Source organism: Oryzias latipes, chromosome 21 (genome assembly GCF_002234675.1).
Source record: "Oryzias latipes chromosome 21, ASM223467v1".
NCBI lineage: Eukaryota > Metazoa > Chordata > Actinopteri > Beloniformes > Adrianichthyidae > Oryzias > Oryzias latipes.
Genome location: NC_019879.2, coordinates 21,832,074 through 21,859,029, shown reverse-complemented (window position 1 = coordinate 21,859,029; position 26,956 = coordinate 21,832,074). Strand labels below are relative to the sequence as shown.

The 26,956-nt window shown below is 40.3% G+C and overlaps 1 protein-coding gene across 4 annotated transcripts in view; it reads right to left on the bottom strand.

Annotated features, from left to right (window-relative positions):
• myo3b (myosin IIIB) overlaps positions 1 to 26,956 on the bottom strand; it is a 73,318-nt gene that overhangs the window by 15,062 nt on the left and 31,300 nt on the right. For 2 of the 4 annotated variants that reach the window (XM_020713272.2, XM_023950545.1), the window contains 14 exons: positions 26,510 to 26,657; positions 25,474 to 25,627; positions 25,253 to 25,341; positions 24,080 to 24,209; positions 16,757 to 16,836; positions 14,440 to 14,460; positions 13,320 to 13,397; positions 9,631 to 9,836; positions 7,662 to 7,773; positions 7,391 to 7,553; positions 7,006 to 7,086; positions 4,755 to 4,851; positions 3,521 to 3,563; positions 2,514 to 2,637 (listed from right to left, as the gene is read on the bottom strand). In XM_020713272.2, coding sequence (XP_020568931.2) covers positions 2,514 to 2,637; positions 3,521 to 3,563; positions 4,755 to 4,851; positions 7,006 to 7,086; positions 7,391 to 7,553; positions 7,662 to 7,773; positions 9,631 to 9,836; positions 13,320 to 13,397; positions 14,440 to 14,460; positions 16,757 to 16,836; positions 24,080 to 24,209; positions 25,253 to 25,341; positions 25,474 to 25,627; positions 26,510 to 26,657 — 1,526 coding nt within the window. The remainder of the gene's footprint in view (positions 1 to 2,513; positions 2,638 to 3,520; positions 3,564 to 4,754; positions 4,852 to 7,005; positions 7,087 to 7,390; positions 7,554 to 7,661; positions 7,774 to 9,630; positions 9,837 to 13,319; positions 13,398 to 14,439; positions 14,461 to 16,756; positions 16,837 to 24,079; positions 24,210 to 25,252; positions 25,342 to 25,473; positions 25,628 to 26,509; positions 26,658 to 26,956) is intronic. The other 2 variants (XM_023950544.1, XM_023950546.1) reach the window with 1 other exon arrangement.

Below are 26,956 nucleotides of genomic sequence, written 5' to 3'. Positions count from 1 at the left end.
AAACATCCATCCAGGATTTCTATAGTAGACCTACTGGGTCATGATCTGGTGTTTTAGCATCACAGGACCAATGTGCTGAGTGTGTGCTGTAACAGGAGGGGTGGAGTAATTTGATTTCCACGGCTAATTGTGTGGTTTTTTTCCCCCCTTCTTCTAGTGACCTGAAACACTCCAGGTTGAGCTCCAGCCTAAGCCAAATGATGCGATCACCAGAGGCGACAGCAGGATGAGACACAGGAAGGAGCCTGGTCTCCAAACATCTGGCAGGGCAAGGCTTCCATGACTTGCTGAACCTCGGGACAGGAAAAAAAGCTCCTCAGATCTGTAGGGATCAAAGTGTGCCCTGGGTCCCTGAGCCACTGTGGCCTCTTCCCTCAACATATTCAAATGGGGTTTCCTGAAGACACCACCAGCGGAAGAAAAACCAGGCAGGAAAAGAAATGACAATGAACACCTGAAAATCTTTTCTCTGTAAGTGAAACACAAAAGATTGGCTTTTTGGAGTCAAAAATAAATTGATAAAATACCAAAATTAAAATATCAACAGTTATCAATGGAGGTCACAACATAGCCTAAACTTGAATACAATTTTTTTTTCTATGAAAAAAAAAGTTAAATTCATTGATATTTTAAAGACCCACCTCAATGAAAATTGTGTTTTTAACATGTTCTTGTATTTTTCTCATGATGGAGGACAAATGAAAAGAAAATTAAGCATAAAATTGCATTTCTGGTTATTTCTTTATTCAATTTCTTGTGAATCAGAAGCAGATGAAAAATGCAGTTTAAAAAAAGCCTTTAGCAGTGACACAATCGGCTACATTGGCTCATTCCGATGCATCCACTTGTAAACAACTAGATCCATATATGTCGTAGTTTTCCTCGTTCGAGGTGGAATCAAAACTGTACAGATGCATTTCTCTAATATTGCTCCCCATTTTTGTTGCACCGACCATATTCGGTTGGGGGTGTGAGGGGCTTTAAGATAGTGGGAGAGAGTGTAAACAAAGGGATTATGCAAAATGAGGACAGGCTTACTCTGCACCAACAGTCCCGCCCACAACTCAGTGGTGAATTTCTCTGCAGAAAATGTGTTCTAGAGAACAACACAGGTTTTTTTAATGGTGGCCAAAAATAGCATAAGCATAACTAAAAGCTCACTGGGAACACTTTTAGAATAGGTCAAGTGGATCAGAGTGGTAAGATTATTTAGTAGTAAACTGTAAAAATACCTAAATACAAAAATTTATATAGCTCAGATGAACTTAACCAAATAAAATTATGATGAATTACTTTGTTTTTCTCTTTCTGATCATGTAAAAACTTGTAGAAGGAAGTGTCTTATAAATCTTGCCCACAGTAAACCCATCTGAACCCTGTGAGGATTCAGGTGCAAAAGGAAACGACTTCAAGAAGTCACAAGCTGGAACAGCTTGAAATGAGTGACACATTTTGAAGAGAAGTGTGACACATTTCACTGTTCAGCAGCTCCACTTTTGATGTCATGTCACTGTAAAGAAAATCATTAAATCTTATGTTTGAGCATATAAAGAACAAAAAGAAAAACGTCTAAAAGTCAAGAACACTCCTTCCATTCTCATTATGTCTCTTCATGGGTGTAAACAGGCAAGGAAACTGTTCATTCAAAGCTTTTGTAGCCGCTTTGGCGATAGAGGCCAAACGCTCTTTGAACAAAATGAAATGTTTCCTTCCAGAATCACTCTGACATTATAAATTCATCAAACGCCGCCTCCCCTCAGTAGCCGTGATGCCTCAGAGTGGGGGTCACCTGTATGCAGCATTACCGAATTAGCTGCTATCTAACCCAGACCTGCTGCAGCGTGCTGACACTAATCCCAGGCCTGCTGGAGAGCCCTGTCTGTGTTACATTATCATCTGTAATCCCCGTAATCTCTTAGCCACACTGCTAAATGCTATCCCACCTCGGCCTCTTACCTCGTACCCTTCTAATAACATTAATAAATGGGCTGGGCCTCATCACAGCGGCCTCCCCTTGTGGTGGGCTGGGTGACGGCCGCAATCGCAGGCCGCCTGTGCAGCCACCCACCCAGCCTCCCAGGCAGCAGGATTTAATGTAATTCATCGCCTGGGGCAAAAAGCAAACCAAACATGTGTTCAACAAATCAGGGCTTGTATATTTTCTTGTCACTGAAACTGTGCAGGTCCATTAGAGTCACTGATGAGATCTCTGGTGAAGAGCTCACCATGTGGGAGAATGAACGCTTTGAAGTGTTCACGCCACTTTCAAAGCCCCCCCACTTGCCACGGAACGATCACGATAAGCTGACCTGGGTTATTAAAATCCCGCAGAAACGATCACCCATAATGCCTCTCTTTCCAGCTGTCAACAGAGAATGGCAGCAGAGGATTGGCTGGGATGAAAAGGCTGTAAGGGGCTCCGTATTAAAAATGGCACTTTATCCATTAAAGCGGGATTTCTGCTGTCTCTTTGTGTAATTACCTGCACCCGCAAGCTCTGTGCTTGGGCTTACCTTGTTTACACTGCAGGTCTGGCAGTCTAGCTGACTCCCTGCAAGGCTTCGTCACTCTGTCCTCTGCTCTGGCTTTGTCTCTCTTGATGTCTTTCACTTGTCTGTCTCGGCTGTCAGGGCCAGCCTTGAAAGAGGAGGGGTGAACACACCCAGAAGAGCCATGTCAGTGAAAGCTCTGGATGAACAAGTTACAGCAAGCCTTGCAACCCTGTTTCTTTTTACCTCAATTTAGTCATGTAGTATTCATTTATTTACAATTTGGCACTCATATTACTCAAACCCATTAATTCGCTTTGCAATGTTAATCAAATGCTAATGCAATTGCATTCCCCTTTTGCTGGTTGTACCTCCTAGCAAACATCACCACACTGACTTAATTGTGGGGGGAAAAACAGCCCATACAGACTTTCACTCATATTTAATTTTATCTTTGAATAAAAGAGCTATAGGAAAGTATTAATCTGCTTAACATTTCTAAGTACAACCTCCAAAGGGTTTTGCTTTTTTAATCTTACATATGCTCAGCAGAGTTACTGGCAAAAACTGTACATTTTCCTCATTTCATCCTTTCAACATCAAATGGTGAGCAGCAAAAATTGGATCAGACTTCAAAGACTGTGATGTGCTCCAAGTCACGGAGTGGCTCTTCTATTTCACATATTGAATCCGAGCAGGATATCAAAGTGCTACCAAAGAACCTCAGGTCTTTACTAAAAAAAGGGGTCTAACATCTGTAGAAAGAGGAGCGCAAAGACAAATCACCTCAGGGAAGAGCGAGCATTTATTCTCAGCCACGAATTTCCAGCCTTTTGATTCTCTCGTTCCTGTACCACCCTGTCTCCTCCGCTGAGATGGAGGTTGGAGCAAGAGACCCCTTTTTGTCTCAAGGACTCAAAAAATTCCCAAAGAATAATCTGGGTTAAAGCTGCTTTTGCAGAACAGCAGCATTTTACATCCACGACTGAAGGAAGGCAGAAAAAACAGCTCATTGATATTCTGTGACTCACATTTCCTTTATGCGTGTCCTTCGTATTGCTCTTTAGGCCGCACCTGCAAAAGTAAAAAACGGTTTTACCCCAAATTAGAAAACAAAACATTTCTGTTTATTGCATATTTTTTTGGGAGGGGGGTGGCGGTTTATTTATAAAGCATTTTGCAGAGAACAAGACAGTGTTAACTCTGATTACTCTTTGTACATTATTAAAAAAAAACAAAAAAACAACTGAACACACAATGCTGCATGCCAGCGACAGTCATGCTCCGACTCTGGAGGAAAAAAATCTCATCCAATTTGGAATTGGTGATGCAACTGGAGGCTCTGCTGTTTGGATGCAAACCCTCGATTCTGCCGTGGCGGAGAAGACGGATATCAAAAAGGAAAAGAACAGCATGTAGGTGAGAATATAGATCTTACAAGAGGAAAATGGGCCAAATCGTGTCTGAATAAATATATATGGAGAGATTCCAACACTGATTAAACAGAATTGTTAAGTAAAAGTTTGAAGTTTTTCTCACAGAGGAATACGATTGTAAACATGCAGAGAAAAATCCCCGATGAGGCTCAGCTCAGATGGAGTATGCAACAAGCATAACACTTTCAGATGTGTAAATCTGTTTTTTTGGAGCTCGTATCTGGAGTGGAATGTTGACCAAAAAAAATAGGAGTTTCTGCAAAAAGCTAAATGGGACTTATGTAAAGAGGTTTAAGTTTTTTTTTTTTTGAATGATTCAATAAATATTTTAAGAATGTGTGATAATCAATAAAGAACAGTCTGGAGAACCACCGGTGAAGCTGGAGGTGCTGCTGCTCAGTGGCTGCGCTCCTGCATAGCACATACTTTCTTAATGACTGGCCTTCCCATGTGCTGCCTAAAGACAGTCCTCAGCTCGTACATCTGGAGACCAGCGCACCGCCCAGCCCCGTTTGTGGTCAGACAAGTGTGCTATCTTGGTGGAAAGTTATTTATTGCATTTATAAAACTGAATGGAGGCGCAGAGGGAGGAGCTTGCTCCTCTGAAGGGAAACAGCCCAACATTAAAAGGTAAAAGCGGCCAATGAAGAGGTGCTGGCGATGAATGGCAGGTACAGTATGGGAGATCTCTTAAAGTCATCTTAATGACAATCCTGTTTTCAATTCATTTTGTCAGGCTGTTTCAAGGAAAAGGAAAATAACAAAGAAACTGTAAGGAAGCGTGTTATTTATGGAACATCCCTGAAAGACAAAGGATGCCTGAGCTCACTCTGTGTGCTCTTCCTTGGTGGTCTCCTCTCCAAACTCTGGGTGACATCTGTGCCTCTGGGACTCACAGTCGAAACTCACCCGATGTCTTCTATAAGCTGCACAGAATATAAGTATTAGACCATCACAGGGGCAGCAATATCATGAAAGGGTGACATTCACGGACAACTGCGACATATTCTGCGAACCACAAGGAGTAAATAGAATATAGACACTAAAAACTTTTATAGATACACTTAATCATGTTTTTGGTGTTGTTGTCACTGTGGTATTTTTCATATAGTAGAGGGCATATATAAAGAATACTAGGATTAAAATTGAAAAGTATTTGTTTATTCAAATCAGTGTGAATCATGAGCAGACGAAAAAAATGCCTTTTGAAACAGCCTGTGTCGGCGGGACACAAGCTCCCTGCTCTGCTCCATTCTGATGCATCCACTTGAAGACACATAGATCCACATTTGACTTCATTTTCCTTGTTTAAACTGGCATCCGGCTCTAATCTGTATGGCTGGATAGCTCCAATGTTGCTCGATATTTTTGTTGCACCAGTATTGTTAGTTTAGGGTTGTGAGGGGCTGTAAGCTAGCGGGAGAGAGAGTAAACAAAGGGATGATGGGAAATAAGTTCAGACTTAATCCACGCTAACAGTGCCGCCCCCAATTTAGGTGAATTTCTAACAATTGGCTCTTTGCAGAAACCATGTTCGTGAAAATGACACAAATTTTTTGTTTTTGGCTAAAAACAAAACAAAACACCGTAATCATAATTAAAAGACCACTGAATCAAATGGATCAAAAGATGACCAGGGTGGGACCTTAAACATTATTTTATTTTAACAGTAATATACATTAGCTTTAAAAACACATTAATGTTGCAGGAAATTTGTATTTTATTCCCAAAAAATCATTTTCCCTCAGCTATCATGCTTTTTGAAAGTAATTAGAGGCAATTAAAAAAACTGAACGAATGCCCTTTAAATGCCTGTATTGAAAAAATCTTGCATGTGGCTCGTGGAAGCAAAATGAATTTAGCATGCATTAAAAGGACTGTGTGGTGTAGCAGCAGGAACGTAGCGCTTATTGAGACATACAGGGCTCAGATGGATGGTAAACGGAGCTCGCTGAGCCACTCCGTCAATCCGCTTTGTGTTTCTCTGGTAAAATTATATGCACAAAAAAGAGAAAGCTCAAGTACATTGTTGAGCAACGGTTCTTCTTTGCATGGTCTAATCTGATTGATGGAGAGCATGTCCTCCAGGCCCCGCTGGGATCTGAGACGCCACCAGGCTCATGCATTTGAAAGGCATCTGTTTATTTTCAAAATGCAAATGCGGCCCACCTCAAAGGCTATAAGCTGTGGAGAACACACAATGCGAATGTGCTGGAGCGCTCTGCCGGGGGTGCTGAGGCCCCACTTATGTCAGGTTCACCCCCCTTTCCACGTGAACCCCGGCGGCCACACACAAACACACTTAGCTAAAAGAGAAAGACAGCGGCGACAGCGAGGCTTTCCTCACACCAAACCCGTGTTTACCCATTCTGCAGCTTTATTTACAAGGGTTTAATGGAGCACATTTACACAAGGTGTGCAGGCGACTGAGATGCTCCATGTGCCAGATGAGGGCAGCCCCTAAGACAGCCAAGGGGAACAATGCCAAATCTCCTCCCCCTGCCCTCCTCTCTCCTGCCCCTTTTGGCACCCACTCCAGGTCTCCAGTGAGTGGCTCCAAGGATGAGGGGTGGTGGGGGGCTGGCTGGGAAGGTTAATGTGCCCACTTTGATCTTCGTCAAGGCACACTGAGTAAGAATTAATTTACATTTCAGATGAAAAGGTTGACAGTATAAAAAGGCATCTTGTTTCTGGTATGTGAGAGCTGTGTAATAGACCAGGAATTTCAGAGAGGAAGTCGTGAGGAAACAGAAGGGATAAGCCCCTCTCTGCCTTTACTGGGAAAGAGATGAAAGGGGGCAAAAAAAAAGATCTCAGTAGTCACTGTTCTTCTAAAACATGGAGACCAAATGCTGCAGAAACTTACAAAAGCTTTTCTGTCTTCATCAATAATTAATTATTACTTTTTTTCGTGGGCCACTCATGGAGATCAAAAAGGTGTTTCACAAAGACATGAGGTTTTATCTATATCCCTTTAGAAAATGAACCTCTCAAAAAAAAAAAAAAAAAGAACTGGGATGCATTTCCGGGTGTAAGGTTATGCGAGACGTCCAAGATGTCTGCCCTACATGTTCTCTTACCTGGCGGTCTGCGGACTGCGGCTTCTTCCCGCTCAATTTTTATTTGCTTGACATTCTGCCGAGCGACGTAGCCCCTCCAAGCTGAGGAAAGATACAAACAGAGTGTGTGCGTCTGCATGTGAGAGACTGCTGACCTGTCTCTGAGAAACAAAAAAAAAGCTGCACAGTCTGCACAAGATCCGACTTCAAAACACAGCTAAACCAGGTGGCAGAGGATGGATTCTTTTGAACTCTCGGAGGTCTTAATGTTTGCTCTGAACCTTCACAGGTCAAGCTGTGCTTATCAAATGATCCCTTCCATGAAGATTCAGAAATGAAAAAAACAATAATTAACAATAAAACAGATAAACACAAAAAGTATCTTTTTTTTTGATTGATATTCTACCTGACTGAATAATGATGGCCCCTCGGTTCCTCCTGCGCTTCTCCTTCTGGTACCGTCGGGCTCCGAGCCAGCCTTTAGTGTAGGCTTGCATCACCACCACCCGGGCCATCACGTCCCTGAGCAGCAGGTTCAGCTGCTCCACATGGTAGTACTTCAGAAACACCTGACAGTACATTCACATCTGCTTGCAACACCACACATGCTTTTCGGCTTATTTTTAAAGTCACGCATCTTTCAACTTTTTGGCTTTCAGGTGTAAAAACCACCTTACCTTAGTGTTTCCAAGGACCCAGTGTTCTAGTTTGGTCCGCTGCAGTATAAGAACAACGTTCTCTTTGCTGTTTTCAGGCACCTGGTGAGCCCGAAAGGCAAGATAGTAGTATCTTTGGAAAAAGAAAAACAACAGACATACTTGATTGTTTACAGTATTAAACCTCTACATCAAATTATTTTTAATGAGAAGGCAGAGGTTTTTCTGCATATGTGATGTCAGCTGAGAACGAAATCTTGGCAAAGAGTCAAATATGAGAAAGTTTGCGTTACATAAGAAATGTAAATGGATGCTGAAAAGTGCATAAAAATGATTTTTAATAAACCAAAAGCTGGAATTCATGATTTGGCTCCACTAAACGCAATGTCTTACTCATTATTGCTATTATGCAGAAATGCTGCAAGAAATGAAATATAGAAAGGATCTGAGAATGTTTTTTTAATACATTTCTCCAGTTTTGTAATTGCTCTCTATAAAATAAAATAAAAACTCTACTCAAGAGAATGTTAATAACGGATCGCAGCTAAATATTTAAGTCGGTGTTACATTTGGAGAATGAGCTGGAGTGGCTGCGACTGACAGCAGACTTTTCAACAGAGTCTCATTGTTACGGCTCTTTCAAAGAATCGCGGTTTCTTCTTTCACAGAAGATGCCTATCCACGCGTGCAAACGGACGTTTTCGAGTCCAACTCCTGATGCTTTTGTCAAAGTTTACAAAATACTGCCACAGGACAGCGGGACTGCGAGTGTTTGCTCAAGGACATCAAGGCTCCAGAACTGGCTCATCTCCTGTGTTCATGCGGTGGTCAAAAACAAGAGCAACAAGAAGAAAAACTTCTTTGAACTCCTCTCCCCGCCTCAGTCTAAAGCCTTTCATACTAATTCCTGTTGATACCTGTTATTTCTTTGATGGTAAATACAAAGCGGTGCAACATCAGACAGGCCTTTGATATGAGAGCACAAATTTAAATCAGATTTACTCAAGGTGCAGCGCAGCCATTTGGGCGTATTCATGAGTTCTGCTGGGCTCAGGTGGGATGCTGTGGGTGCAAAACTGAGGTTAAAAATGTTGCCACACAGACACACTTTCTGCTCTGCTATTGCAAAATCAACAGGAAGTAAAACATTCCCAGTAACGAATCAGGCTTTGAAAATATTGGGGTTTAACTGGGACATCATGTGGTCATTCAAAGTTTTTATTCACCGAACACAAGCTTCCCTTGAGCTGTTTGTGAGACTAACCAGCCACCTCAAAGTTACTTCCCGAAACCCAAGTTAATTAAAGTTGATATCTCCTTCAAGTCTCTACATAAGAGGTGGCAGAACATTTCTTAAAGGAACCATCATCAAAACTGTTCTGTGGAAATTTTCACACAGGTTTATCTGTTTGATTTTCTCCCCCAAAACTACTAGATTTTAGGTGCATCCTATTGAACACAGAACTAAGTAGCTATAAGAAAGGCAAGTGCTTAGTACGAGTTGTTAAGATCTGTCCCATATTTAAAAAACGGAAACTAAAGTCTTTCATGAAGTCTCCTTAAAGATGAAACATGTTTTAATTGTGTGCTAACGTAATACCAATGGGACAAAGAGAACATGTTTGAGTTTTTCCAGGTCACTGAGAGGAAGAACAAACTCTTTATGAATAGTAAAGGGGAACCTATTAAAATGCATCTCCCCTTATAATAACAGTTCCTCCCCGTTTGAATTTTATTCAGATTTTCTACACTAGAGTATCCTCCCAGTTAAAAGAGCTGTAAGATTAGGTCTTGCTCCATCACTAATGACTACCAATTAGTCAGCCTCTTGCTTTGCTCAACTCCAACTTCGTTCTAATTAAAGAACCCGTGTTTTTGTGTGAAGCCGAGCTCTGGAAACTTGTTCGGCGCTCTCTCAGGGGTTGTGTCAGCACTCCGCAAAAGTGTGAGCATTACAGTGTAGATGGCGCCCCCTTGACATCATGATTACCTAGGAACAAACTCCTCAAACAGAATGCGGTGGGAGTAGCCTTGCCGGCGGATGTTCACCATCTCCAGGATCCCGGTGTAGCGCAGCTGCACCATCACCCTCTCCCTGCAGAAGCGCAGAGCCTGTCTGTCATCGTTGGGTTTAATGCAGCGGACAAAGTGTGGCTGGCCCACCACCATCTTAGACAGCAAATCCATCAGGGAGTACTACAAAAAAAATAAGCATTAGCTTGAATTTTTTCACATGCAAACAGACATAAAACCTTGTAGTTTTGTCACCTTACAACAGAACAGTAAAACTCAGTTTGCAAAAACAGTTTTAGAATAAAACAACAGTATGAACATGATTCACAAAACATTTTAATATGTGATTGCACTTGTAGGACCTATACATTTCTAAGTTTCAATTAAAAAGTTTAATTAAAAGATTTAAATGTGGATTTAGTGATTCTCAGGATTCTGAAATGAGTGTAATACGGTTGCTTTTCCTTTGAGCTAGGGGTCAAATAAGGGTCAAGATTCATATTTAACTAAGTTTGAAAAATATGATCAATCTCAGGAAATTAACGTCTTCACAACACCCCTTTAATGTTACCCCAACCCACTGGCCCTTTCCATCAGCAAAACATGACATGTGGACTGGATAAAAGTTTGAGCAACTTATTATCCAGCAAGATTTCCACTTGTGCTGCCAAACAAGTGTCTGATTTGCACCTCATAATGGTCCCACAAGCTCAAAACAACGGAATAACAACAACCAATGAAATTGCTTGACATCGGCCGAGGATGACTCACATTAGCAACAAAATATCTTAGGTGAACCAAAACCAAGCTGCTCTAAATAACCAATCAGCAGAGAATGTTGTATTTTGATTGGAGATTTCCTTCTCATCCCACTAATAAATGTATATACACTGACCAAAAATATAAACTCAACACTTTTATTGCTCACATTATTTATGGTATGAACTCAAAGATGTGAAACATTTTCCACATACACAAAATAACCAGTTCTTTGAAATAATGTTCACAAATCTGTCGAAATCTGTGATAGTGAGCACTTCTCCTTTGCCAAGACAATCCATCCCACCTCACAGGTGTGCCATATCAAGATGCTGATTAGACAGCATGATTATTGAACAGGTGTGCCTTAGACTGGCCACAAGAAAAGGCCACTCTCAAATCTTCAGTTTTGTTTTATTGAGGGGGTCAGGGGACCCAGACAACCAGTCAGTATCTGGTGTCACCACCATTTGCCGCATGAAGTGCGACACATCTCCTTCGCATAGAGTTGATCAGGTTGTCTATTGTGGCCTGTGGAATGTTGGTCCACTCTTCTTCAATGGCTGTGCAAAGTTGCTGGATATTGGCAGGAACTGGAACACGCTGTAGTATACGCCGATCCAGAGCATCCCAAACATGCTCAATGGGTAACATGTCCGGTGAGTATGCTGGCCATGCAAGAACTGGGATGTTTTCAGCTTCCAAGAATTGTGTACAGATCCTTGCAACATGGGGCCGTGCATTATCATGCTGCAACATGAGGTGATGTTGTTGGATGTACGGCACAACAATGGGCCCCAGGATCTCGTCACGGTATCTCTGTGCATTCAAAATGCCATCAATGAAATGCACCTGTGTTCGTCGCCCATAACAGATGCCTGCCCATACCATAACCCCACCACCACCATGGGCTACTCGATCCACAACATTGACATCAGAAAACCGCTCACCCACACGATGCCACACACGCTGTCTGCCATCTGCCCTTAACAGTGTAAATTGGGATTCATCCGTGAAGAGAACACCTCTCCAACGTGCTAGACGCCATCGCATGTGAGCATTTGCCCACTCAAGTCGGTTACGACGACGAACTGGAGTGAGGTCGAGACCTCGATGAGGACGACGAGCATGCAGATGAGCTTCCCTGAGACGGTTTCTGACAGTTTGTGCAGAAATTCTGTGGTTATGCAAACCGATTGTTTCAGCAGCTGTCCGAGTGGCTGGTCTCAGATGATCTTGGAGGTGGACATGCTGGATGTGGAGGTCTTGGGCTGGTGTGGTTACACGTGGTCTGCGGTTATGAGGCCGGTTGGATGTGCCGGTTGGAAACGCCTTTGGAGACGGCTTATGGTGGAGAAATGGACATTCAATTCCCTAGAAACAGCTCTGGTGGACATTCCTGCTATCAGCATGCCAATTGCACGCTCCCTCAAAACTTGCAACATCTGTGGCATTGTGCTGTGTGATACAACTGAAGATTTCAGAGCGGCCTTTTCTTGTGGCCAGTCTAAGGCACACCTGTGCAATAATTATGCTGTCGAATCAGCATCTTGATATGGCACACCTGCGAGGTGGGATGGATTGTCTTGGCAAAGGAGAAGTGCTCACTATCGCAGATTTTGACAGATTTGTGAACAATATTTCATAGAACTGGTTATTTTGTGTATGTGGAAAATGTTTCACATCTTTGAGTTCACACCATAAAAAATGGGAGCAATAACAAAAGTGTTGAGTTTATATTTTTGGTCAGTGTATGTATTCTTACATAATTCCCATCCCCTAAAAGGGGAATGATGGGATTTATTCCCAGGAAACATAATCTAAGCACAGAAAACTACTTTTCCTCTTATATGTGCAAAGTTATGCTCTTGATCAGTTGGGTTCTGCATCAGACTGTTGCAGAAATTAATAAAAGGTCAGGTCTGCAGGAGTTTCGTAGTCGTTAGAAATTTAAAAGTTGCCCACTGAACAATCTTTTTATGTAACTCAAAGTTATGAGAGCCACCCTTTCTGGATCTTTGTTAACACCAACATCAATGGTTCTTTGTTGTTGTATCTGAGGAATGGAATAATAACCGGCTGGGTAGCTCGGTTGTTAAGCTACCATGCAGGAAACCAGGGTTCGATTCCCGGAGGGGAATAAGCAATGGTACTGGGGGCAATTACCATATCAATACGCGAGCATCTAACATCACCCAGTGAGGGTCCTTGGGCAAGACCCTTAACGCCACCGCCTCCCGAGCGCGGTTCGGCTGCAACTCACTGCTCCCCAAGGGGATGGGTCAAAGGTGGAGAAAGAATTTTCCTTCATGGGATAAATACAGTGTACTAAAAAAAAAAAAAAAAAAAATGAAAATAAATTAACCAAAAAAAAAACCATTAAATTCTGGAGAGGGATGTTATTAAATGAAATAAAAGATTACAGAAAAGCCATACAGGTTTACCCTAACGCTGATATAATAATAAGATCTAAATAATGTGGTGAATGGAATTATTTTCATGATAAACATGGTGTCTCTTGTTTTCTTTGGCGGAATGACGCTGAAGATTTTAGTTTCTTTCAAACTTTCTAGTCTGGCTTTGATCTCTCCATCCAGTAATATTGATACATTTAGGTTCATCAAATGTTGATGAACTACAATAAGAAAGGTTGCAGGTTGCAATTTCTTAAGATGATCATTAGCCTGTGCCAGTTCTGAAAAAGAGCCTTCAAAACTCCCAATCTGCGGTTTGAGCAAGAAGGTATGAAAAATTCATCCACGAGTATTAAGGATCTTCAATAACAAAATTAATCCAGTAATTGGTTCTGAGAAGAATCTCAGGTGTAGTTTGCTTCTGAGGTTTTATGTTTGTTTTGTTTGTTGAATGTGAGAATGTTTCTTTGCAGCAAGAAATAAGGACACCTACACGAAAATAGGACGCCACGGTCTGTCTCCTCATGTTGGTGGTTTCATCGGGGTGGCGCATCATCTCCATAGTGTCCACCTGAACACAAACACAGTTAACACTAGAACAGGTCCCAATCAGGAGCTGTTTCCTGGTGAACACGGTGTCGTCAGTGAGCTCTGCAGGGATAGAAGCAATGTTATGGCAGGCTTTCTTGCTTTGAATGGGCCAGTTGGGAATACACAGCTGTACTAACTGTGCTACTGATACGACGTAGCCTCATAAACAGTTAAAGCTAACAATCTAGAGAATAATTCAACACTGCTGTGGGGCATGGGAAAACCACAGAACGTTCTGAGTAATGAGACTAGCCGTCATCGAGCAGACAGTCGGCGGATTAACGAGGACACAATATAAGCTTTCTAATGGCTTTCGCACCTCATGGCTTCATCAAAATTAATGATGCAATAGATATTTTATGGTAAGTCGATGTCGCAAAGTGCATATCTTAATACTTTATTTCAGTCCTGCACAGAGGAAGAAAGGTACGATCTGTGAGAAGGCAGAGGGATGATTGAGATTCTCCTACACCACAATCCCATGTTATCTAGAGCTCTCATTTCAACTCTTCCAACAAGCGCCTATTACTTTCATGTGGTAACTTTTTTGTGTAAGTATTCTAACAAGTTTTTGAGATTGACAACATACATTTTAGATCAATGGCCAAAGCGACGATAGACCCAAGAAGTCACATTTAAGAACAGCTAATTTGGTGCCTGTTGGAGGTTTAATAAAAACTGACTGTTTTCCACAGTTCCTACCCATAATGTTATTCTGTGTTTGTGACTCATGTTAAGGACTTCTATCATCTGAAAGACTCATCACCGGGTATTTGTTTAAACTGATAACGCAGAACTAGGAAAAGATTTCAAAGGAAAATATTTACATTTCACAGCCAGACTATGATTTATGTCTGGAGATGAAATCAGCTTATAATTCTGATTTAGATAAACAAGTTTTTGATGATTATAAATTTTTTATCTTATTTTTGTGAATTTTGCTCAACAACAAATATAAATCTATCTCTAAATTCTATACAAAATCGATTGAGTGGGTCTTACATTGATAATAGAAGTCTTACCTTTAACAGGTATTTGGGAGACTTTGAGAGCATGTCAGTAAAAAAATGGAAATGAAAAGAAAAAAAACAGGTGGACAGAGAGAAAGTGAAGAAGCAAGAATTGCATTTCAAAGCTTTTATACTACTTTCACACCGGCCTCCGCAATGCGCATGTAAGGGACCACTTCCAAGGATAAGTCTATGTGCATTACGGGCTTCCACATTCAAAACTCTTGGGTTCATGCATCGCTATGCAGTTTTTAAGTCAGTTTTCAGGCTTTATGTACAAAACCTGCATCCATTGAGTGCAAGTTAGAAATTAAACCTGTTAAACTTTGACCAATCAGGGACTCAGATTTGGTAGTAACGTATGGGTAGCGCCCTTTTCAATTCAGGGAAGTGCCAACTTTTTGAAAAGTGATCATGAAGTAGACCTTAACATTTGCGGTTTGTGCTCGGCCTGAATTATGTGACACCAAGTCTTTAGTATTGGAATAGAGCTGTGAAAGAAAAAGTGTCGAGTGAGATTCACTAGATTTGCACCGCTTTGACATTGTACACCAGTATTGACAGTCCAGTGTGAACACCGTATGCCAAAAGTGCGTTCTTAAATGCGCATCTCCTGCCCAGTGTGAACGTAGCTTTACATGTATATTTTTTGTGATTTTACAGAGACTGCAAACAGATTACACTGCAATTCAAAAAGGCATTTGGTATTAAATGGTCTATGAACATACAGTGTCACTAAGAAAAATGTTGATCAGCTATTGCAGCAGGAGTTTATCTGTGGGGGGCAAAAATAGCCTGTTTTACCCCTATTTCTAACAAGTCAAGCCTGCAGTGCTGTGGCTTTAACTTGATCATGCTTTAGTTATATTACTGGTTTGCTATCACAATGATGGAATTTAACTAGATTCAATTCAATCAAGCTAAATTCAGTTTCATTAAGTTACTTTTTTTTGGTACTTTTTATTTTATTTTAAGCTTAATGGTACAAACAAAACCAAGAAACCTATAAGCCCCTCAGCAAATTTGATGATGTTACAGCATCCCATAAAGAAACATAACACACAATCATACATATATCTAACAATAAATGATAAACAAAAGAAAGGATAAAGACGGGGGCAAAAACAGAAAAAAAGAAAAGAAGAACAAAGGGAGACAAATCTAAAGTGAGCTTCCTTCTTCCATTCATTTGTTTACTCATTTGCACATTGTAATATATGGGGTTATGTCCACAGTCATATAATTGATTCTATTAAGTTGTTAATCAGGTTCTTTGTCAAAAGACAAATATTCTTATATTTCAGTCCATCTTTTGGTAAAAACATTTACCTCTGAATATGAAAGGAGACCATTTTTCCATTACATAAACTTGTTTTAGTTTATTTTTCCATTCTTTTACCATTGGTGCTTTGCGATTCTTTCAGTTTATTTAAATACAGTTAGATACAGTTTCTTGCAGTTATTACTAATACTATATACATTAAAGGTCTTTGTTCCTGAATGAAGAAGTTAGTAGGTATACCAAGCAGATATATCAGTATATTTGAAGTCAGTTTTTTTTAATTCAACTTTGACCCAATAGTCTTTAATAACCAGATAGTCCCCAAAATATGTGTGTTTGGTCTCCTATTTTCAAGATTTTCTCCAACAATGATGATATTGAATAGTGAATTTAGATTAATTAAGTTTGATTTTTATTTATTTATTTAATTGTCATTGCTTCAATTCCTGAATTCTAGTAGATTTAATTAGATTCTGTTTTTTTTTTGTAACACACTAATTCACAATAAAAAAGTTGCTGCACAAATCAGTAAAAAAGTCAATAAATAAACTTTTTAATAAATTGAATTAATGCTCTGTTATTTAAGATTTGTCCCAATTTTTAGTCCAGCCAAATGATTATAGCTGTATTTTGACAATGGTATACATAACAGATTATATTAAATCCTTTCTACTATAATCTCCCATACTGAGCTTGTGATAATGATTAAAGGGTAACTCCACGCTAAATTGGACCACAAGATAATGTTTTTCCAAACCAACAACTTTAATGTGAAAATAACCTATGATTTAAAATAAACTTGACAAAACAGTTTCCCTCAGTTAAACAAAATTCCATAAATGTGAGAAACGACTTGCATGAAGTGAAATGCCAGATGGCAGAGCTGCATCACCACAAGCAAAAAAGCCACAAAACTGGGTAGTCAATTAAAGTGGCTATGCTTCACAGCACAGGGCTTCTACTGGGCTTCTTATGGCGTAATGGCTGTGAGCAACAAATAAAAAGTCCCGCGGTTTCGTGTGATGATTTGTGCTACAGGAGCCTCACCTTGGAGCGTCCTGAGCTGAGCTGTGGCGGTAGAGATCTGGATGCAGCAGTGACCCGAGCCCTGGACGTTGCCAGATTTCCTATCGAATACAAAAGTGTTATGACCATAAACACCAGGATTTAATGGAGGCTTTCCTCAACTGTGAGCCCCTTTACCCGCAACACAGAAAGGAAGCGATTATTCTCACTGAGCTTTCAAGGGGTAGTTTTTTAACATACATCTGCACCGCTTCGTTAGTGTTTGCACAGGAGCCACAACATAAAAGACAGTTAAGAAGAAGTCTTAATCTGAGCTCAATCCCAAGGAATAAGGAGTGCAGCTGCATGCACAGCAGTCCAACAGCCCCACACACAGCGGAAAGGATATGAGCAAAGCATATGAAAGACAGTCTGAGCATTTCAAAGTTTCTGCACAAGATGTCCAAATGTTTTCTCTGGCTATATCTTCAGAGGCTAAACTGTGATTAATAGCAGTGAAAGAAGCCTTTGAAGCAGGATTGGTGACATCAAAGTCCTAATCCATGGGTGGCAGGATTTTTATAATGAGTGGGAAGTATCTTAACACATTTCAAAGGGTTTACTCCATGAATAAACAATAGCTGCACAGATGTGCCACACACACCTTTAGAAAAATACGTCTGCAGACACAGAAGGCAGCATTACCCAGGCAGCCGCGTACAGCAAGGGGGTAGAAACCTTTGTAAGTTTTTTAAGATAAACCAGAAGTGACAGGCCAACAATTGTTCTAGATTCTCCACCACACAGACCGAATTCTGAAATGCAAATATGACGAGGGATTCAACCTCATGTCTGCCGCTAAAAACGTCACTTTTCTTTAGAAAAAAAATCTAAAAATGGAGTCGACATCCTTCTGCTTTTTCTGAAACCTATTACCAAACATGTGAAGTATAGACAAAGGTTGCCATATCAGGTCAAGAGATTTCCAGTCAAGCCGAAGCAACGTGGTATCTCCTAGATTTTCAAGAAACACTCGTAACGCACATAAACTCAAACTTTTATCAGCACATAAGACATGAAAGCAGTAAACCAGTTAGCAAATTCTGTTTTAACCCTTCACGGAGTATGTTGTTAATTTGCAACGTACCATTTAATCCAGGAATGCACTTAACTTGGCCTCACTTAGAAAGAAAAAACACTGAAATTTTTTTTATTTATATAATTGGAATTAAAGTTAAAATTCAACTCTGATCATCTTTTGACCTATATTAAAACCATTCCCGGTAGTTTTGTATTATGATGACGCCGTTTTTAGCCAAAATCCAATAACCTCTATCGTTTTCTACAACATAGTTTCTGCAGAGCGGCAGTGGTTCATTCGAAATTGCCCTCTGAGTTGTGGGCCTGCCTCCATTTCCCATCATTCCTTTGTCCACACACTCTCCTGCAGATTTTACAGCCCCTAACAACTTCAACCTCACATTACTGGTGCAACAAAATTGGTGAGCAACAATGGAGCTATGAAGCTGGACAATTTTGAGCCAGATGCAGCTCAGATGAGAAAAACCAAGACATAAGTGGATCTATTTGTCTGCAAATGGATGCATTGGAATGGAGCGGAGCACGGAGCTTGTAGCTTGCTGTTTTAGGTCACTACAAGCTTATGCAAATGGCATTTGTTGGTCTGCTCCTAATTCACAATGATTTTAATAAAGAAATAATCAGAAATGCAATTTAGTGCCTAGTTTTCTTAATCCATCATGAAAAAAATGCTACAAAAACACGTCAAAAACACAATTTTCATTGGAGTGGATCTATAAATGTGCTTTTACAACTCAACAACAAAAGAAAGGGAAGTGTAACATACAGGTTAAAGACAAGAGCAGTCCATTGCTCATATAAACATACATCCGTGAGAAGGCCTTGTGTTTAAGTACCAGGAGCAGATTTTACAACCTCAAACTGCCCTTCGGCGCAATCTCTACTCACACTTATCCACACACACACACACAAAAGTATGGTCTTTAAAAACAGGGGCTGTTAAACTGTGTCGGGTATATTTTGACACACAGGCAGGGAGGGCCCTGCTCCAATTAGCCCAGAGTAAAGCTGGATGGATTAATTGGAGTGGGTCTTGTGCAAATGAAGTGCGCTCTCTCCTCTTCCCATTAGTGCTGCTGGGCCAGATCATCTGAGCACATTTGTCATGATGAATTAGCGGCAGCGAGTGGAACGAGCTCGTGGAGTGTCACTGTGCTTTCACGCCCCTCACTTCTGTGGTACCATCGAGAGGAGATGAAGGGGCTGCGCTGCGATGAGAGAATCTATGACAGTTGTACCTAAGCCTCGCAAATGGACACATGCTGCTGTCTTCGTGTATTCCTTGGTGGGTTGTGGTAATTCATTCTTCTGGCGGGATTCTTATCCCCTTCTGACTGGATGATTAGAGCATGGGTTAATAGTCTGGATCCTCAAAGATTCTGCCTCCTGAGACATGAAACCATGGGAACACCTGTGATGTCCAACCTAAAAGAAGTTCCTCCTAATTTAGACAGAGTGGTGAACTTGTATAATGACTTGGATCATAATTATTCAAACCCTGAAACTGACTTGAAAAAGAAATATTTGTTCTTTGACAGGGGATTCGTTAAATAACAGGGCTACTCATGCTCTGTTTCTAGTATTTTCCCTGCTTTAAAGTCACACACAAAAAATAAAACTAAAAAGCAAACAGTTCATGATTTATAAAGCTAAAAGGAAGAGCAGATGAGGGGAGTATTCCCCATAAGGTCATTCCTTCCTGAGAAACAGGTTGAGGGGGTGTCCCACTGTTACTTTTGCTTCATGCATGGTGCTCTCGACATGGACAGAAAGCGGCAGAATTAGATGGGGGGGGGGGGGGCAGGAAGAAAAAAAAAAAGCTTTCCTTGGCATCTGTGCATTCACTTTGAAAATTAAGCCCAGCAAGAATCCTGCAAAAAAAAAAAAGTTCAAGCTGGCAGTTGTATTGGAGCTCTATTGACAAGAATAGTCAATGTGTCTGGGATTAAAAAGCAATCCTGCGTTCAATATGACACCTCCCTGCATGCTTTTGTGAGCACCAGTGTGCGCCTTGTACCTCAGAAGCTGGGGATCGAGCTGTCGGGGGACAATCAAACTTGTAAGAAGGAGCAGCCTTCTCGAGCTGAGTGAGCAGAGGCTTGCTGCATATCTGTGCCCCTCTCCGGCTCGCTCTTTCAAAACATGTGATCTAGAAGGCAAACTCAGCAGCCAAGCAAATTAGATTAAAGCACCCATAACCCCCCGCAACCCTTCCACCCTCCATAACCACCACCGTTTATGCCTGGAGATGACTCTGGGGGCTGTTGATTTAAATGCCATCCACTACTGTCAAAGCAGATCAATCATAAAAAGCATGGTGTAATTGGCTTTTAGTGACACAACAGTGTTGCATTTATCAAAAGATGTTGCACCATGTGACTTAAGAGAGCTGGCTTCCTGAAGGGACTTCGTAAATCTGACTGCTGACTCAAAACATTCACAAATGCTACAATTTGGAGAGAAATAGCACCTAAGTAGCTGTTTCTCCGAGTGTGCTGAGTGGATGTATAGTGGAATATCTGCCCACTGGGATGAAAAAGCTGTCTGTTATGGAAGAACAAAGAGCGAGATGTGTCACAGAGCTGGGAGTAGCCTGTCAGGAGGATCTCCAACAAGATGGGAGATGGAAGGAGGATGGGAGAACAGCCACTGCTGGATATTCAGATATAAGCTATTTGACACAGACAGGCCTGAACTTGGAGCCTAAAAAAAGAAACATAAATCTCAGACCTCATTTAAAACTTTGTACATAGTCATTTATTGATGATAGCTTGTAACACATAAAAATATTGACACATGTCCATAAACATCTTAAGAAGCTTTGTACTATAAGAATGCAGTTATTTATTTGGTAATTACAGCTATTGACTGTATATGATGGATAGACCAATGGTCGCATGACCCACTACTTTCTAAAAATCCAAATTAAAGTAAATTTATTTATGCTATCTGGATCATTTAATCAAACTCCAGATTTTCTACAACCAGATAAACAGGCATATCAAATAAGCCTATTAGTTGTTGGAAAATACCCTCAGACCGTTACCGTTGCCTGTAAGTTTAAAGTACACGACCCTATGTGCAAAGTTTTTAAAAACTCCTTTAAAGATGCACTTTTATATTTTGGCTTTAATTAGTTGAAACCCTGGGAATAGAAGTGCTTTTTCATTTTTTTTTCATTTAATGTTTTCATTTACATCACTTTCATTGCTTTATTGCTGCTTTTCTTGCACCTTTTTTTTTAAAATTAACTTAAGTCTAGTACTGCTGTTGTTTTAAAGCTCTATGTAAATACAGCTGAGTTAAATATGAAGTTCCATTACGATTCACCACAGTACAGTTTTATTGTAGTGTTATGAACATTTTACACTGAGTAAAAAAAGAAGTCATTGTGGAACAAGACTAAGTATGTTTTTTTGTTGCATATTAACATTAAAGTGAATGGGGTCTTTTAGTAAAAAAAAAAAGACATTCCGTAACTTAGGCTAATGTAGTTTGTAAATTGATCTCTTACAGAAATTCAGATTGCCTGCGATGCTCTAAAGGTGTCGCCATGCAACCATTTGTCTTCAAAGAGTTGATTTGAAAGAGTTGATTTGAATCCTTTTTTTTTTTACATTCTTACTGTCAACATCCCAGCAGGATATGTAACCCTGACCTGAAACAACAGGTCAGTTCGATTTTGTTGGAGTCAATAAAAAATAAATAAATGTCTGCAAAAAGTTTGAAAGAAAAAATACAAGAGTGGGAAGGCGCATAGAAATTCCCATCTAGTTGCTACTATGGCAAATAGTTTGCATTTACAACAAGCAAGCTAATTGGCAAACTAATTGGTTACTAAATAAATTGCACTTGGCTTCATTTAGTTTGATTCTTCAACACGTAATGAAAACATTTTCATTTCATTGGTAAAAGGCTGTACTCAGCTGTCCATTTAGCTCTGTCTGGCATCACAAACCTTTGACCTCAAAGACTTCTACAATAACTTGAGCTACAAATTCATGAAAACCTATTAAATTATGCAAAGACACTAGTTTCATGTAAAAGGAAAGTCATAATTAGAAAAAAAGGCAGTCACAGGCAAAAAATATAAAGTTTAGGGAGAGCGAAAAACACTTTTCCCATAAGTGGAAGTTAAGATGCATGAAAGCCTCTGATGCAAAACTCCATCCACACAGAACTAAACCTATATTTCACCCTTAATATGTTTAATGGAAAGATTTTTTACTGCTTCTTTTTCAGTGGTGGTACCGCCAGTGCTAAACTATACCGCCAGGTATTTGCCAGTGCAGACATTTTCTGTGAAGAAATCAAGCTTTACAAATAAAGTGGAAAAAAAAGAGAGATGGATACTCTTGCAATACAAATTATTCTGATTTTGTTGACATTGTAGTGTGATACAAGCAGGACCATCCTGTCGTGAAGAAAGAAAAACTGACAGGCAAAGAGCCATGACTACAGGTTACCCACTTCCTGCTTGTCCCTACTGAGCTCAGCTAGTTCAAATAGTTTGATCCTCCTCTGATCTGGGAAAAGCCTTGGTTCTAAGGAATTTTTCCATGCAAATACAGCCCATTTCCTCTGACAAAACACCACCACATGTCCGAGCCTCCAGCACCTCCCTTCTGCCGGGCTCAAGTGACCTTTTATTTACTCTGCCTGGGAGCTGTTTTGTGTTCTGCAGCCTTTATATTTCCCTGCTGGTGTCAAAAGTAAAGAGAAATTTACAACATAAAAATAATCATGAAAGGGAAGGGACGTCTATGTGAGTGGAAACTGACAATCCCAGATCCATTCTTAATGCTCAAAAGGCTGCAGGTCTGCAAGGGCGTCCCCTACTGGTGACTCTGATTATCCCAAAACCAAAACCACCCTGATGTTTAACAGATTTCTATCAGATTCCCCCACTTAATGCTAATTTCACAGATAACAGAAGATCCCAAATGTAAAGGGGAAAATGCAAATTGGAACACCCCCTCCCCCTCCATGCCCCTTGCAAATTTTACCCTGAAGAACAGATTTTCTTTTTTTCTTTTTTTTATGCCATACTGTATCTCACTTTAAACAGAGCACCATCTTTTCTGGAGCGATAAGATACAGCAGTGTTTCATAGCTTTTAATCTAAGGAGATGATCTGCAGATTCACAAACTGCAATGAGAACAGTGGACCTCCAGCTCCAGAGGAAAAAAAGTTGTGTATATTGCAACCCACCACCTCGTGACACGCCTGCATCTTCACTCTGAGTTTTTTGTCAAAGCTTAGGCTGAAAAAGGCCCTAAATGGTACTGGAGCTGTTTATTTCTTTCATAAATCACATGCACCCAGCCGAATGGCTGCACAGACTAAAGTGCAGAGGAAATAAAGAAGCTTTTAACGACAACTGACAGCCACATTAAACATTACAACACATCTTTGCTTCTATTCAGCACCTTGGTGTGCTGAATAGAAGCGTTCAATGACTTTTTCTTTTAGGGTCATTCTCCTTGGAAGCTGCTAATTGCAGGAGGAAGTGGCAGAAGGCTCCCCTGTGGACAATGTGCAGATGAAGTTTAGGGAAACATCACAGATGAATCGAAGCTCCTTAAAAATGCCAGTAGGAGTGAAAAGGCGTTTACAGTCTGTGCGAAAGGAAAACCGTACAATGTGGCTTATCAGAAATAAAGACGGAAGGAGTAATCTCATAATTTAAGACATCTATTAGCATTTCCGCTAAATCAAGTGACCAGAAGGCCACCTCCATGGCTAATGACAAGCACATTACTCTAGAGTCATTTAACCAACAGAAAAGAGGTGGGACGAGTTGCTTTTGTGTTCCCTAAATACGATTTCTTCATCCCCCTGGGTATTCAGAAACCTTATCACAAAAATATCCCACTGCACCCCAAATCTGCAGATAGCATTCAGAAGTGGGAAACCAAGAGGGAAAGCTTAGTGAAAATAAAAACAGAGCGGCGTGCAGAGAGCTGAGCCTCTCAAGAGATAATGGGAACCGCAGATTTATCCGAGCGCGGCACACGGAGGCTGGAAATGAAGACGGACCAGTGGATGCCGAGGAGCCGCAGACTTAAGAAACCCACTTACCTGAACAGTTCTGGAAGCAGCACACGGGAAAACTATTCACTGACTGATATAGGCCCCACATTTGAAGGCAACAATAGTTTTTTCTTTCTTTTAATCAAAGGTGAATGACAGACTAATTCTACAGATAATAGCTTTTTTTTTCTAAGCATTTCTTTTTTTTTCCTGCTTGCATTTTAACTCACCCGTTTTGGTTAAAGGGCTGGAGAACAACTGCTGCAGAAGTTTGTTCTCTGAGGTTCTCAACACCACAACAATGTCTGCAGGAAGAGTGTCCCTGTTTTTCTCCAGGAAACCGTTCACACTGTACATCACCTGCAAAACAAAGGAAGTGCAAATGAAAGGGCACTTTCCACAAAACATCATGACCGAATCCTCCTGACTCGGCATAAAAAAATCATTTTAGGAAGAAAAATTCCCCCAAAATTGGATTTGATAATAAACCTCTGATTGCACTTTGTTATTAAAGACCCAATCCAATTAAAAATCGTGTTTTTGATGTTTTTTTTTAACACGTTCTTCTTAAATTTCATTTCTGAGTATTTCTTTATTCAAATTGTTGTGACTTAGGAGCAGAAGAAAAATGCCATTCGAAAAAGCTTGTAGATGTGACGTAGGCACTATAGTTGGCGGGCAGCAAGCTCCCTGCTCCGCTCCATTCTGATTCCTCTACTTGGAGACGACTAGACCCATATATGTCTTGATTTTCCTCATCTAAGCTGGCATCTGCCTTGAAACTGTACGGCTGGATAGCTCCGATATTGCTCGCCTTTTTTGTTGCACCGCTAATGTTAGGCTGAAATTGTGAGGGGGTGTAAGCTAGCGGGAGAGCACATAAACAGGTGGATGATGGGAAATGGAGGCAGGCTTAGACCTCACCAGCTATGTCCTAGAAAATGACTGTTTTCTGATTTAATTTTGGCTTTAAAACAATCGCATAATCATTAATAAAAGACCACTAGAAACTCTTTGAAAATAGTTCTAAAGATGATTGGAGTGGGTGTTTAAACATTTCTGCAAATCAAAGGAAGAAAAGCACAGTAACTAATAGAATTATTTAAGTTTAATTACTTTGGTTGCTTTGGTTACTTAAAAGAATGCAAAGTCTTTATGCAATTATAATGTAAATGTGAAAAAGTGAAGCTTTTTTATGTGCAGTAAAAACCCCGAACACCTTCGTTTTGTTTGAATTTAAAAGTTTTCAGTTCAGGTTACCCAGCCTTTATTTATTCTAAGTTATTATAGTCATATTCAGACCTAAATATGTGTCTTATTAATATTCTGTTATCTAACCTTTGCACACACCAACAAATAAGAGACCAGTTTTCACTACCAGAAAGAAAAAACTTGTTTGATACCTTCCCGGCATAATGCTGTATTCCGAAACAAAGCTCCACACGCTTAGGTATCCAAAAATATTTACAGCGCAAATTATCTTCAAACTTATCTGTGAAGAGACAAAAATGAAGACACGAGGTATGCTTTAGTCAAAAATCTGACCTCTGCCTTCATATATATGTCTGTTTTTCTGTGCGTCATGTCTGATATCTGTAGAGCTGCAGAGGATTCAAAGTCTTACCGACTAGAGTCTGGTCAGTGGCCTGAGGGAAGCGGCTTTCTTCATCCAGCAGAGACAGCAGACCCATGGGCTTCTGCAGAAACATGTCCAGGATGGGCCTGTTGTCCTCATACTCCACCAGGCTGGCATCCACTCCCTCACTCTGGTATTCCATCTAATTAGAACCAGTGAATGCAAAATAAACCCATTAATGCTTCCCTAAATGACCCAATTAAACAATCTGGTCTGACTATGATTTGTGCATGTGTGAGGGGAACGAGAGCTCATCATCAACAAACCCAAACAGTTGCAGCTGGCATATATGTGTGTGTGTGTGTTTCTGCGGCTGAAGTTTGCAGCATAATGGAACAAATTCACAAAACAGAGCAGCTCCAAACCAACACATAGAGCCCACTTAGTTATTCATAATTTATTTCCGTGCGCAAATAACCCACGGTCATATCACATTATTGCATCTGTTTAATTTCAGATCAAAAAGTTGCTTTAAATATATATTTTACTAATAAAGTGGAACCAATGAATCTCACCCGTCCTCATGTTTAAGTCATCAACTTGAAAAAAATAAAAAAATCAGAGTTTGTGTGCAGTGCCACGGAAGACATCCACACCAAGTAAACCGCTTTTTCACAGAGTATGAGCCCTACATCAGGGGAGGAACTCATCCACAAGATCAAGGCCAGATCTCCACTGATCAGTGGTACCATTTCATTTTAAAAATGTGTACCTTCAATATCTGATAAAAGATCTGCAGGGTAGGGGGCTTGTTCTTAATTTGAAAGTGGGTAGTATTGGTTCTCAGGAGCAGAATAAATTAAAGTAAAACCTGAGGTAAGAAGAGTATGTGCCTGACCAAGAAAAAGTGTCTCCGATTTGAAATTCCTCACCTAGAAATAAATTATAATGCAAAGTAAATATCACTAAAGCAAAAATGTGTATTTTTCTGGACTCAGATGTACATGCAAAATGATCAAATTGCAGGGCTTTTTGCAAATTTGCTTTTTGCTAACTCTCTGTGTGTGGAAAAAAAGAAACTCACCTGTTCCAGGGCAAATATGTGCTGGTTGAAATAAAACTGGATCTGCTCATTTGCAATGTTGATGCACAACTGCTCAAATGAGTTCTTCTTGAAGTTTTCAAACCCAAAGATGTCCAGGATTCCCACATTCATGCAGCTCTCAGCGGCACTTCAAAGAAGAAAAGGGGGACAAACAAACTTATTCTTCTATGCTGGGGAGATGGCAAATCCCCAGTAACCATATTAATTGATAAAACTTTAATGATAATCCACATGCAGCCTAAATACTGAGTTTGGTCTGAAAGGCTTAGTCTGACAAGAAGAAATATCTACTTTAAAACAAAATGCAGGCAATATGAATGGTTTTATCTGAGTCCATATTGATTTAACCTTAATATATTTTCAATATCTGCTGGAAAACAATACACGCTTTTACATCACAGCACGAACAATTCACATCCTGCATTT